The 14,657-nt window shown below is 39.6% G+C and overlaps 1 protein-coding gene across 2 annotated transcripts in view; it reads right to left on the bottom strand.

The window, feature by feature from the left end:
• Window positions 1-1,828: 1,828 nt before the first annotated feature.
• SCD (stearoyl-CoA desaturase) overlaps window positions 1,829-14,657 on the bottom strand; it is a 58,279-nt gene continuing 45,450 nt past the window's right edge. For both annotated transcript variants that reach the window (XM_040362333.1, XM_040362332.1), the window contains exons 4-6: window positions 12,972-13,177; window positions 8,197-8,429; window positions 1,829-5,455 (exon numbers count right to left, since the gene is read on the bottom strand). In XM_040362333.1, coding sequence (XP_040218267.1) covers window positions 5,256-5,455; window positions 8,197-8,429; window positions 12,972-13,177 — 639 coding nt within the window. In that variant the 3' untranslated portion in view covers window positions 1,829-5,255. The remainder of the gene's footprint in view (window positions 5,456-8,196; window positions 8,430-12,971; window positions 13,178-14,657) is intronic.

Genomic DNA, 14,657 nt, shown 5'->3' with positions numbered 1-14,657 from the left:
AAGGGACTTGAGCAGCAAACCAAACAGAATGTTACGTACTTAGTCTAACTAAGAGTATACATTTTACCTTAAATTTAACTTACCATTGCTACACTGATCAAACATCAGAACCCAAACCTAGCACAACCACTTCAAATGTAAGTTCCATAACTTTGATGACCAACTATTCCCTGCCTGCTACAACCAGGCAAAGCTATCTGGAAAAAGTTCCTGTTTTGGCCCATAAGTTGGGAAACCCAGTTTCAAACCCTATACTCATACACACGATCTCTTACATGCACTCTACTGCAAGTCTACACTGACACTTGCCAAATTTGTGCATTAGATTCGACTTCAAGGCCCATTGGAAATATATCTGGTTAGTTAAGTGGCATTGCAGAGAAGGCACCTCAAAAACAAATTTGATTAATATTAAAAGTATTTTACAGGAGAACCCCAGAAAAATAGATTAAATAGGGGCACATAGATAAGCCAGATTTATATTTCAGAGCCCCTTGTCATTTTTTGTCTAATACCTTTCACTTGGTTCATTTTACAGTGCAATAGATGACTCCAGGACAAACCTTTTGTGTGTTTGCATAGAATGAGGATGGTTTAGAACCCCAGGTTTAACTACAGTCTTTCCTTGTTGGGGAGGATTTCCCTCACTTTGTATTCCATTAACAGGGTCACCAAGACAAGCAGTAAAGATACATTTCACCAATGAGGACTGAGACATCCAATAAAAAACAAAAAAGATGTTCCAATCCTTCTCCACACTACTAAAAAGTTTGGGCTTGAGTTACACTTCAAATGAAGCAGTGCAAAGGTGTATATTGTATAGTAATTCATTAAAGGCAGGAAGATGTTGTCTTTTACTGGTCTGGCAACCGTAAATTTAACCTGATGTCCTGTTTTTACTCGGTCCTGCTGCCCAAAAGTACACAACCAATCACATGGGCTCAATCAATATGTATACCAGGGCAGCCTGCACATTTACTACACTCTTTGGAATACTGGAATGAATTAAAAACAGCTACCTAAAGTACTGTTGTTATGTAGTAAATTTGGAAGAAAATAGATTGCTCAGACAAGTATTTTTTAAAAAAGTACACCAAGTTCAAGCCACATCTAATGCCAGAAGGATTATAGCACCGGGAAAAGTACAGCCCAAGTCTTCTTTATTTTTTTCTAAAATAGTACACCAATTGTAAAAAATTTTTTTGAAAAAAGCGTACTTTTGCTCTCCAGGACTGACCCGCACAGACTCACTAAATCTGTGATCCATTGCTGGATTTCTTGCAGGCTGAATGATGTCCAGTATAATTTAACACATTTCCTGGAGTGCAGAGCATCAAGTCACCCCTTCCCCCCTGAGGTGGCCTCACCTTGGGACCCAGCACTCAAGAGTAGATTGATGCAAAGTTACGGGCTTTAACATCATAGTAATACTTGCAGCATGCAGCATTTTATCCCAGAGGAAGCTGCAAAACTTTTTAGGAAAGTGTAGCCTTTATCAGCTGAGGAACTGCTATTGCCTCATTTGGTTTAAATTCTTTAACTGTAGAAGAGACCACCGGTTTGACAGCCTGGTCTACTTTAAAGTGCCTTAAAGAACAACCTCTACTACACTGATTCGGGCCCCTTTAAACCTGTGCTTATGTTTACACATGCACGTCATACACATGAACTGTCTGAGACCAAGATGGTTCCTTGATTCCTGTAAAATTCTGCAATTTAACAGCAATGCCACCCTTGAAAAGTCATCCCCTTTCCTTTCATTGGGTTATACATTTTTTATGACTATTCATTCTGAGCCCTAAACTTGTTTGTTTCGAAATTGTTTAGGTTCATAGGGGATATGTGTCTTTAAGCTGGAGATTCGCTCCAGTGAAATCAACATTTTTAATAAGTGCTTTATGTCTAAGTGCTTGTGTTTATTAAAGTATGAATTGTCTATGAAAGCCAAGGGAATATACACTTTTGTAAAGAATCAATGCACCAGCCTACATTTAAATAAGCCTACTGCAAGGCCAATCCATTGTGGCCATTCTTACTACAAGGCTAGTCTAGTCAAAATGTTGATGCAATAAAGGCAATACAAATAAAAACATAGTGTGTATTTAAATACAGCACCATATTTGTCAGGCAAGCTCTAGGATAAAAAAAAAAGTTACATATTTGATTTTAGATGGCCAAAAGGTTCTGACCTTCAGTCTCTAGAGACTATTTGGTTATTTTGAAAAAGTAATATATAAACTGGAGTTGTGGCTTCCAAACTACACGTGAAGACTGGAAGAACAAACATACAACACCAGAAAATGAATATTTTACAGTGTAAAGGCAAAAGGGATTGCAAAAGGCTGATCAATAGATGTGTATAAATACACAGTTATTTTTCCTTTATAGTGAGACTGTGGCATGCTAGAAGCCAACAAATTTACAAAAATAATTTATTAGAATTTGCGTGCAACAGCAAAGCAACAGAAGGAGTGCACAGACATTACTATAACACTGAGATGATTCTGTAAATTAAAGAATCAAGTTTCAGATTTGCAATCCTTCCACATGAACAACAAAGCTTTTTAAGGAACAGGTTTATAAGGTTAAGTACTTTACCACACATTTGACATTTCAAGTACTCCATATTACATTAATATTACTTTAATGTAATTCATGTATTTGTTCTCTTACATTTTATAACCAATACCAATTAGGAGCTGCAAGGAAAAAAAAGACATTACAGACATGACTGCCTGCATGGCAATAATATTTTACTTCAGTTGAGCTACGAAGCAGGAGAGAGAGAATCTGTACTGTAAAAAAACTAAATAAATTAGAAAGCAGAATCTCATAGCTCATATATAGAATACAAATACAGACTGTATCTATGGACGGACAGCTAGAATAACCTATCTATGCAAAGCTGAAACTGGTTACATTATTTATATTACTAATTTAACTTATATTAGTTTTCTACTGATGACTAGATAACAAATGTTCAAAGTTTGTTTTTTGTTGTTGGGGGCTTAAGCTGGATTCCCAAAGGTAAACTAGCCACGCATGCTGCAACATACGTAGCAATACTGTACAGAAGGCCTGATACTATAGAGTTTTTGATGGGATCCCCCCTCCAATTCTAATAGGCATAATATCAAATGATACAGTAAATCAGACATGCAATACAGCAATGGCAAAAGATAATCACGCATGTCCACGACTAGTCTTAGTACACTGCCATATTTCAAAGGGGAAAACAGACCTCTATTTAAAAGATCTAACCACTGCATTTTAGCAGAATGTTGCTTGAATTTTGTATGCATGCAGGACCAGTAACCATCAAGACGAGGAATAGAACTCACAAATTTGTTAAGGTTTTCTTAAACCAAACATTAGTTCATGTTTTTGTGTTACTTTATTGCTGCACGGATGTCTAGAGCCTGTAGACACTGTTGTTTGCACTAAAGCCCTAATCTACTGGGCATGTCCATTAAACACACAAAAAAAAATATTATATTTTCTAAAGCATCCTAAAAAAATAAATATAAAGCCATGCAGGGAAAATCCACCATTCAATCTATGTTACCCATATGTATGGACCCACAGTGTTTAATGGTAAATTTCAACCCTTAACATCATACAGCTATCTGCTGTAGTACATTTTGGGAATTCTTTTTTGCTCTATCCTAAAGCATACCCTGCCTAGTTGTATAGCAACCCTTACAGCATTAGACAACTAATAATCTGCCCTGTCTTTCCAGATAATCCTTGGTTGAAATGTAAACATGTACTAACTGAAGACTATCATAAAGCAAATTCACAACCCTTTTTGGCCCATTTAAGTGCTTCTTGTTAAAAAAAAAAAAAATATATGAAATAACGTTATTCTCCTACAATTATGCAGGTCTGTATCTAATAAGTGCATTCAATTGATAAATACTATAAGTATTATCTATATCTTGTAAGCAGTTAATTACTTGGATGTCAACTAGCTTTTACTGCTACAGAAATCTTAGTTATAAATATTCTCAACAGACAGACAAAATATTTTACATTATTAACTAAAGAGAGACAGTAAGCATCATAAATTACAAAAGGGTGGGGTTTTCAAGCCATGCCCATCTATGCACTAAATTTCTAGAAATTATGCTAATCTACTGAACAAGTTGGCACAGCTAGCCAGGATGATCAATGTATGAAGCCAAAAATCTGGCTTCCACGTTCTCAACAATGTATTATATTGGAAATGAAACATAACATACTTTTATCATCAAGTTCCTGTGCCTTTTTCAGTGCTACATTTCTAAACCGCCCCTCTACAATGGTAATGTTTAGCTCAATGCTGAAAATAGAAGGCCTCTATCATGCTCAGCAAAACAGGAACATTGTAAGCTATTACAAGGCCACAGGATGATCTCTAGGTTGGTGGTTTTGGATAAAACTGAGTAATGAATTTGCCTAAACGTTTTTGAATCCTTTTTGCAATCATAAAACGAGGCAACACATTTCTACTGAGGAAGCCAACTCAGTACCTACTTACTTGACCTCTCTACTATACATTTCCATTTGAATCAGTTGAGTGGGTGGTACCCTTATGCGTACATTAATAGTCTAAGCAACCTTTAATGTGCATACTGCCACAACTCACTTGAAGCATTTGCAAAGTCTGCAACCTAGCACTGCACCTAATTCAGAATCAGTGGTAGGGCAAACAGTTGCAAGACAGCAAAGGAACATCTAGAAACCACTTTTATACACTTAAGAGTAAATTAAATAGATACAAAACTCTTCTAGCTGTTTTTTTTTCCTTATGTACAAACTGTTAAAAAATGGCACTTGTTAAGTTGTCCACTTATTTGATTTCATTCTTGTTGCAGAAAGCCTGAGAGCTGTCAATGAGAAAACTTAAGAGAAAGAGAGAGCGAGAGCTGGAGTTGTGGTCAGTGTTCAAGACAAAATTTACAGCAAGTAGAGATCTCATGGAATTAGGTCAAGAATTTACACTAAATGTAAGAAAGTGAATGCTTGGCAAAAATATCAACCAATAAAACACAATTTAAATAAGAACAAAATACAAAAGCCTAATAAAGAAACAGTACATATAACAAATAGAAGAAATGGTCTGAATGCTAAAACTTGAAGGTGGGGTTATAATTACTTTAAATACATTGTTAAAAGAACACTGCTGGATCATGTTAAAGTAATCATATTCATCCTTGCTCTATTTTTGTTTTTGTTGTTCACTATATTGAGAGTGGTCATTCTTTTCTCAGTATTCAGCCACTCCTAAGGCTTCCATCCCCAGTACGTTGCCGCCGAGCTTTGATAATGTCTGTTGAGACTTTCTTGCAGTCACTGGCAAGGCCCAAGTAACACATTAGATCGATAAACAATGTAGTGAAATTGTATTTGATTCCAAACTCACTGCTAGAATAGTCATAAGGGAATGTGTGATGATAATTATGAAAGCCTTCACCTAGAAGAAGATAAAAATTGGTAATGAGAATTCAGAATCTTTGGAGCTAACATTTTACATACTAGGTCATTACGCAAAATGTAATTTACATATACATGTCATTGTTGCTTCATTTTAGATTACACGTTAGAATTCTTTCACACAGGTGCAGTATGCACTACGTATGATACTGTAAGTGCATCATAAATACTGTATGTGTCACCAAAATCATCATTTATATCTGTGGTAAATTAGGGTGTCATTTTGCAAAAAAATTGCCTGGTCATTAAGGGGGTAAATCCTTCCGGGGCTGAAGTGGTTAATGTGCCAAAAAAGTTGCATGACTTTTTTTTAATGCACTGCAATACCGCACTCAGACATGAACAATCCCCTCTAAACACTACTTTTTCTGTAAACCAAGGCATTTTGATTGCATTGGGAAAAGGCATCCAGTGTGAATGAGTTGCCTATAGAGGAAATGTTTGTACAAGAATCAATAAAATCAACAACTACTTTGGATTTGTATGGCTACTGTAGAGCAGCAGAGATTAGAGGAACAAGTGATACAGGAACTGATAGCTAAGCAAACATGGTCTGGGAACCAAGGTCATGGGTTGAATGGAATGCAATTACAAGTCTAGTCTCTTCTCCAAAAGAAACACAGAAAAGTAAGCAGAAACAGCAATAGCAGCATTCTGTTTCAGGCAAAGCCAGCCATAGATAACGTTTTCTTTCCTGCAACCATGGGTCAGTCAGTGTTGATGGGGGAATACCTCCCAAGAAGATTTTGTGTTCTCCCGGCGGGGGGCGCAAGTGATTATTGCTAGCGGCTATTGCCGCTGGCAATTATTGCATGAAACATCTGTCAAGTCAAGCGATCACCTTGGGTACAATCAGCCTGCCCATACATGGTTCGAATCTCAGCCGGTCCCTGCTTAATCAGCTGGGATTCGAACCGTCCATGGCCAGCTTATGTAGTAGCACAGAGCCACACATACAATATATTGTACAGTATATTACACGTTTATGGTATAAAACAATTGAGATGAAGCCTGCCTAACAAGAAGTGAATGTATTATTGCTGGTCTGACTCAATATATAAGTTTGTCTGTGTATAACATAAACTATCATTACATTTAAGAATTAACTATTTAAATAGTTTTGAGTATTATTAACTAACATGTACACATTTTCAGTATTTTTGATCATAAATGACAAATTATAGGGATAAAAAATAAAATAAAAACTCATATGGTGATCTCAGAGAGGACGGCTGCTTGCTGTGACTCATTTGTCGTATGTAAAGTAGATTATTGGCTACCTAATGGTTAAAGACAGGTCACAATACAGCCTCGTGTAAAAGATCTTTTTTTATGGAGATCACTGAGGTATGCAACATTTTTAATGTGAGGTTTACAACATCACTTTCACCTAATAAGATCCTGTCCCTTAGCATAAGTGTATGTCTGTATAGTATATATTTTCAATGAAACTAACCTCTAATAGCACTGACAATGATGCAGATGAGTAAATGCAATGCTATACTGTGTATAGTGTTGGGTAATATACACTTACTGGTCACTTTGTTAGGTACACCTGTTCAATTGCTTGGTAACACAAATTGCTAATCAGCCAATCACATGGCAGCAACTAAATGCATTTAGGCATCTAGACGTGGTGAAGATGTCTTGTTGAAGTTCAAACCGAGCATTAGAATGGGGGAAGATAGAGGATTTAAGTGACTTTGAACGTGGCATGGTTATTGGTGCCAGACGGGCTGGTCCGAGCATTTCAACTGCTCATCTACTGGGATTTCTATAGTGTTTATAGAGAATGGTCCGAAAAAGAGAAAATATCCAGTTGTGTGGACAACAATGCCTTGTTGATGTCAGAGGAGAATGGGTAGACAGTAACTCAAATAAACACTTGTTACAACCAAGGTATACAGAATACCATACCATATACAGAATACCATGGGCTACAGCAGCAGAAGACCACAGCGGGTGCCACTCCTGCTATGAACATGAAATCGAGTCTACAATTCACACAGGCTCACCGAAATTGGACAATACAAGATTAGAAAAACGGTGCCTGGTCTGAGGAGTCTAGTATTCAGCTGCGTCATTCCGATGGTAGGGTCAGAATTCGCTGTAAACATGAAAGCATGGATCCTTCCTCCCTTGTATCAACGTTTCAGGCTGGTGGTGGTGTAATGGTGTAAGGGATATTTTATTGGCACACTTTGGGCCCCTTATTAACAGTTGAGCATCGTTTAAACCCCATGGCCTTCCTGAATATTGTTAATGACCATGTCCATCCCTTTATGACTACAGTGTCCACATCTTCTGATGGTTAATCTCAGCAGGATAATGCACCATGTCACAAAGCTCAAATTATCATCAATTAATGGCCTCCACAGTCATCAGATCTCAATCCAATTGAGCACCTTTGGGATGTGGTGGAATGGGAGATTCGCATCATGGATGTGCAACCGACAAATCTGCAGCAACTACATGATGCTATCATGTCAATATGAACCAAATTCTCTGAGGAATGTTTCCAACACCTTGTTGAATCTATGCCACAAAGAATTAAGGCAGTTCTGAAGGCAAAAGGGGGTCCAACCCGGTACTAGCAAGGTGTACCTAATAAAGTGGCTGGCGAGTGTATTCTCTGCAGTAACAAATGCATTTCAGCTCACAGTTTATTTAATTTATAAATTCAACAAAGCTTCATAATCATCAAAGACAATAAATACGTACCAATTGCTCCTATAGCAACAAATCTATTCTCCCTTGGGTTGATGTTCTTGTCATATGGTCGGTTTCCAAACATATGAGCTGCACTGTTCACAAGCCATGTTGCATTAAGCACCAAAGCATAGCGCAATAGACAAGGTACATATATTGCATTGTAAAGCGATTCACCCCAGAAATACCAAGGGACCACCGTGGGAAAGATAAAGCACATCAGTAGAATGAGTTTCTTGTAATGCCTGGTAGAAACAAATAGATAGAGAAATGAATACATAGTAGTGCCAGTGTGAAAAAATTGCTAAAATCTAAGATACAATCTGTTGTTCTGGTATGTTTTAGATATGGATTATAGTCTGCGTGCTGCTCCATGATCCCTTAAGTGCTATACAATTTAGCATTTGGTTTGTTAGCTCTGCTGAAGACAAGGATCAGATTGTCTCATCAGTCTACTGATTGACTTCTGTACAAGCACTCTGTCACATTTTAGCTGCTCGATCAGCACTGCAGGCTAAAGACAGTAATGCTAATCAGTGTGTTCTGATAGCAGGGAAGTCACCACACTGTCAGAATACAATAGCTCAGCGGGGAGGATTCCCCCAAACACCTTGAATGTGTAGATGGGAGAATGTGGTCAGTATTTTTTTTTTTTTTTCAACCCTCTTGTTGAAGAATAAAAACTGACTAATGTATGGGTGGCATAAGGCCCCCCAAAAAAAATAAAAAGCCAGCAGCTACACATACTTCAGCTGCTGGCTTTTAATTATAGGACACTTACCTGTCCTGGAGTCCCTTGATGTTTCCATCAGCTGTCGGGTGCTGCCGCTGTATTGTCACAGTTTGCTGCCTATCCTAGAATGCTCCGGAAGTCACGTGGCAGCCAACTGCGCATGCGCGATGCGTTCCAATGGATTCACGACAGTGCACACCAGTGAAACCTCGGTCGGCATCCAGACTCTTTCCTTAACATCCCCGTGGATTGGAGGATGTTAAAAAAAGAGCCAGGAGGCCGAGCGAGCCACTTTCCTCTAAATCCACGTCGCCCTGAATGCCGGGTTCGCTGGTGTGTACTGTCGAAAATCCATTGGAACGCATCGCGCATGCGCAGTTGGCCGCCACGTGACTTCCGCAGCATTCTAGGATAGGCAGCAAACTGTGACACTACACCGCCACCATTGCAGTTTAGGAAACCTGTCAGTGTAGCCTTTCGGCTTCTAACTGGGAACCCTACTGTGCATGCACAAGGCCCTGCTCCCCTCTCCTACTGACCCAGCGGCCGGGGGAGGAGGAGGGAGCCCCAGCCGTGACGTCAATATCCGCGGCTGAAGCTCCTGTAAGTGGGAAAGGATACCTGTCAAAGACAGGTATCCTCTCCCCCCAACCCCTCCCCCCTCGAAAGGTGCCAATTGTGGAACCGGAGGGGGAGGGGGAATAAGATGATCGGAAGTTCCACTTTAGGGTGGAACTCCGTTTTAAAGTGGAACATAAATAAGAAAATTAAGTCCTGCTAGATCACTTTACACTGGCTCCTTTTGCAGGTATAGCCATGTAAAAAATTTAAAATAAATACCTATCCTGTTTAAAATCCAATAATACATTGTCTTAGCCTTCTCTGCACATGCTCAGTTGTTCTCTATTTTTAGGCACTGACAAATTTGCAGAGGCTGATCTGCTGACAGCCTTAAAGCGGAATTAAACCCTCCTATCCTTTACAGCAGTGGTCATCAACCCTGTCCTCAGGGCCCACTAACAGGCCAGTTTTTATGTATTACCCTGGGGAGATGCAGACTAGAATACTGCAATCACGGAACAGCAAATGATATCACCTGTGGTGTATTTCAGTTATCTTGCAAACCTGGCCTGTTAGTGGGCCCTGAGGACAGGGTTGATGACCTCTGCTTTACAGCCAAAAAGCTGCTTCTGTCTGATCTGTAACTGCCATGGTGCTGCACATGTGATCAGTTATGACACCAGCCATTTGATGGCTTGACAGTTTGGTTAAGGAAACAAGCAAATGTGACAGTCACAGCATTCCAGGAATGTAACTATTTTTTTTAAACTGTTTAGCTTTATTAGATTAGCTTTATGCAAAATGTTAGCCTCCAGCAAAAAGAAACAGGAGCAATGCTGGAGGCAATTTACAGCACACACTAATTTTGGTAACATTATTATTAATGTGGAATGTATGTTCCTTGCTAATGAACTTTATTTTGTATCAAGTTGTTGTGGGTAAAGTTCTGCTTGAATTTATAGTAGTGTATATCGAGGGATATTTTTGCAATACTTTACTGAATACATTTTTGATGTGATTTTCTGGTTTACATACTTGCTGCTTCAAATTTCCATGCACTTTATAACCCGATTGCTTATTCTCATTTAGATTAACCAACAACTATGTAGTACAAGTGCACAACTGGCGGGATATAAATCAATTGGTTTTTGTGCTAGGCCCTTACACTGTGTAGCTGTTGGTGTAGAGTGATTGCAGTCCCAGACTACAGCAAACTTCACCTCATCTTCATAACATAAAGGAGAGGCAGTGTGAGGTCCAGCAGAGGAAAACTCAGGCATTGGGATTTCAGTGAAGCAGAAGCATCGTTGTCGGCTCACTACAGGATGTTAGGGGCTCACTGGAATTCTAGCCAGATCAATGGGTATTTTCCCTGTGCTTGCAGTGGTTTTATAAAGACAGAACATCAGGAAATGTGCATTTATTGTAGAGATGTACTTTTTTTCCCATCTTGTCTAAACATTCAGGGTAAATTAACAGGAAAGCATCACAAGGTGCCTTTTGGAAAGTCATCATTTGCCTAGGAGGTTGGCACACCTTGCCCCATGTGACAGTGCTTAGACATGGCAACATACCAGACACTGAGCACTGCATTTTAAAATACAGTACATCCCCATACTCAGAAGTCTAGGTCTTCCTCAGGGCTCCATCAGCAGATCAGAGAAGAGTAGGAATACAACAAAGGTAGAGTTGTGCAGCACTGTGTGTGCTATGTGTAGGTTCCTTTTATCAGTTTGCGAGAATGCAGTGCCCCCGGAAAGTATTCACAGACTTATTCCAAAATGGATTAAATTCAATATTTTCCTCAAAATTCTACAAACAATACCCCATAATGACAATGTGAAAGATGTTTGTTTGAAATCTTTGAAAATTTATAAAAAAAATTAAAATAAAATCACACGTACAAAAGTATTCACAGCCTTTGCCATGACATTCAGGTGCATCCTGTTTCCACTGATCATCCTTGAGATGTTTCTACAACTTTATTGAAGTCCACCCGTGCTAAATTCAGTTAATTAGACATGATTTGGAAAGGCACACACCTGTCTATACAAGGTCCCACAGATAACAGTGCATGTCAGAGCACAAACCAAGTCATGACGTCCAAGGAATTGTCTGTAGACCTCTCAGACAGGATTGTATCGAGGCACAGATCTGGGGAAGGGTACAGAGACATTTTTGCAACATTGAAGGTCCCAATGAGCACAATGGCCTCCATTATCCATAAATGGAAGAGTTCCTAGAGTGGGCTGCCTGGCCAAACTAAGCAATTGGGGAAGAAGGGCCTTAGTCAGGGAGGTGACCAAAAACCTGATGGTCACTCTGACAGAGCTCCAACGTTTCTCTGTGGAAAGAGGAGAACCTTCCAGAAAAATATCCATCTCCGCAGCACTCCACCAATCAGGCCTGTATGGTAGAGTGGCCAGGTTGAAGCCACTCCTTAGTAAAAGATATGACAGCCCACCTGGAGTTAGTCAAGTCACCTGAAGGACATTCAGACCATGAGAGACAAAATTTTCTGGTCTGATGAAACAAAGATTGAACTCTTTGGCCTGAATGGCAAGCGTCATGTCTGGAGGAAACCGGGCACCGCTTGTCACCTAGCCAATACCATCCCTACAGTGAAGCATGGTGGTGGCAGCATCATGCTGTGGGGATGTTTTTCAGAAGCAGAAACTGGGAGACTAGTCAGGATAGAGGAAAAGATGAATGCATCAATGTACAGAGACTTTATTGATGAAAACCTGCTCCAGAGGTTCATCTTCCAACAGGACAAAGACCCTAAGCACACAGTCAAGATAACAAAGAAGTGGCTACGGGACAACACTGTGAATGTCCTCGAGTGGCCCAGCCAGAGCCCAGACTTGAACATCTCTGGAGAGATCTGAAAATAGCTGTGCACCGACACTCCCAATCCAACCTGATGAGGCATGAGAGGTCCTACAAAGAAGAATGGGTTTGCCAAGCTGGTAGAATCATACTCAAAAAGACTTGAGGCTGTAATTGGTGCCAAAGGTGCTTCAACAAAGTATTGAGCAAAGGCTGTGAATACTTATGTACATGTGATTTTTTTCCCCCTAATAAATTAGCAAAGATTTTAAACAGACTTCTTTGTTGTCATTATGGGGTATTGTTTATAGAATTTTGAGGAAACAAATTAATTTGATCCATTTTGGAATAAGGCTGTAACAAACAATGTGGAAAAAGTAAAGCGAATACTTTTCGGGATGCACTGTAAAAAAGCCTGATAGTGCTGATGATGTTAACACAAGACCATTGATAGCTGTGTTCTGCTTCATCATTGGGATTGATTAAGAAAGAACACAATGGTTTGCTGCATAATTAATAATATTTGCATCTATACTAATGCTTCAGAACATTAAATATACTAGCACTGATTATAATATACATCATTTGTCTACAGACCCTGCCACTGCATATATACACTGCAATACATATCACCAACATTGAAGTCACGGCTTAGAAAACTCACCTTCTCTGAAACATCACCACTTTGTCTGCATGGAGGTCGCTTAAATCAAGCTTTTTACCCTTTTCTATTACATCTGGGTGTTTTCGCATAAGGAGCCAACCAATATGTGCAAAGAAGAAGCCTCTCATTGCATTATGAGGGTCTGCATTTGTTTCAGAGTATTTGTGATGTGCCCGGTGGTCTCGTGCCCATTCATATATGTCATTCTAAAACAAAGTAAAAAAAAAAGCTGTACTTACCATAATCTTTCTAAAGTATGTTATTTTAATTACTTAATCAAGCACACATTACAGCAGTACCTTATCAAACACCAAGTTATTTAACCTTCTGAGCGGTGTTCCAGAGTCTGACTCGGGGTGAGATTTTTTGTCTACTATCGGTAACCCCGAGTCAGACTCGGGCTCGCCTCGCTGGATCCACAGACAAAGTTACTTACCTTGTCCCTGGATCCAGCGATGCCACCGCGATGTGTGAGCGAGCGGGACCTCGCTCGATTCACACAGTGCCTCTGTGTGCCGCCGATCACCGTTCCCTGCGACGTTACGACGCACGGGAGCAGAGAACGGCGCCAAATTCAAAAAGGTAAACAAACACTATACATACAGTATACTGTAATCTTATAGATTACAGTACTGTATGTAAAAAATACACACCCCCTTGTCCCTAGTGGTCTGCCCAGTGCCCTACATGTACTTTTATATAATAAAAACTGTTCTTTCTGCCTGCAAACTGTAGATTGTCCATAGGAACCAAAAGTGTCCCTTTATGTCATAAGTGGTTTTAGAGCAGCTAGAAAACAGCGATAATAAATTATAATCACTTGCAGAATTGTGCGATAGCGATTTGTGGGGAAATTCGTCATAAAAAAATAAAAGTAATGACAGCGACAATTCTGCAATCAATTTCAGTGATTTTGAGTTGATTACATTATTGAATAATTTTTATTTTTATTATATTATTACTTGTTATAATTATTTATAATTATTTATTATATTATAATTTATAATTTTGTTTTTAAAAAAAAATCATACCCGGGATGCCTACTAGATTCTTGTTTGGTCAGATTTAAGTGAGTTATTCCTAAGAATTACAGGCCTACAGTATAAAACACCAAATTTCCTTGCAAATAATGGTACCGCTTTCAGCACTTTTTTCTGAAATAATCATACCGCCAGGGAGGTTAAAAGAGAAGTTTGGACTAAACATTTATACTCACCTAATAATAATAATAATAATAATAATAATAATAATGCTTACACTTATATAGTGCCAATTACACCGTTGCCGATGTGTCTAAGCGCTGATAATGGTTGTCATTATTACCCAACTCAATGGTACTCATTTTACCGACCTCGGGAGGATGAAAGGCTGAGTGGACCCCGCCGGGATCGAACCTGCAACCCTTGGGACACAGGCAATCACAGACTGCTGCAAAGGAGCATTGCCCCCCTGCGCTATCTTACCAGCGTTTAGGTGGATGATGCATCGATCTGATGATGCATCTGTCCCCCGCCAGCTCTGCAATGAGAACTGAGCAATCAGACACCGCTGATCGCTCAGTTCTCCCCCTCCGCTCTGAGCAGAGGGCCGGGACAGTTAGTCTCTGGCTCTCTGCTCTGCCCCTCCAGCGCTCACTGGAGCGCTGGGCTGTGGAGGGGCCTGGAGGAGCTGGCTCAGGCTCTGAGC

The sequence above is a fragment of the Rana temporaria genome, chromosome 8 (assembly GCF_905171775.1).
Source record: "Rana temporaria chromosome 8, aRanTem1.1, whole genome shotgun sequence".
Lineage (NCBI taxonomy): Eukaryota > Metazoa > Chordata > Amphibia > Anura > Ranidae > Rana > Rana temporaria.
Note: the sequence above shows the minus strand (reverse complement) of the source record. Positions and strands in the feature narration are given on the sequence as shown.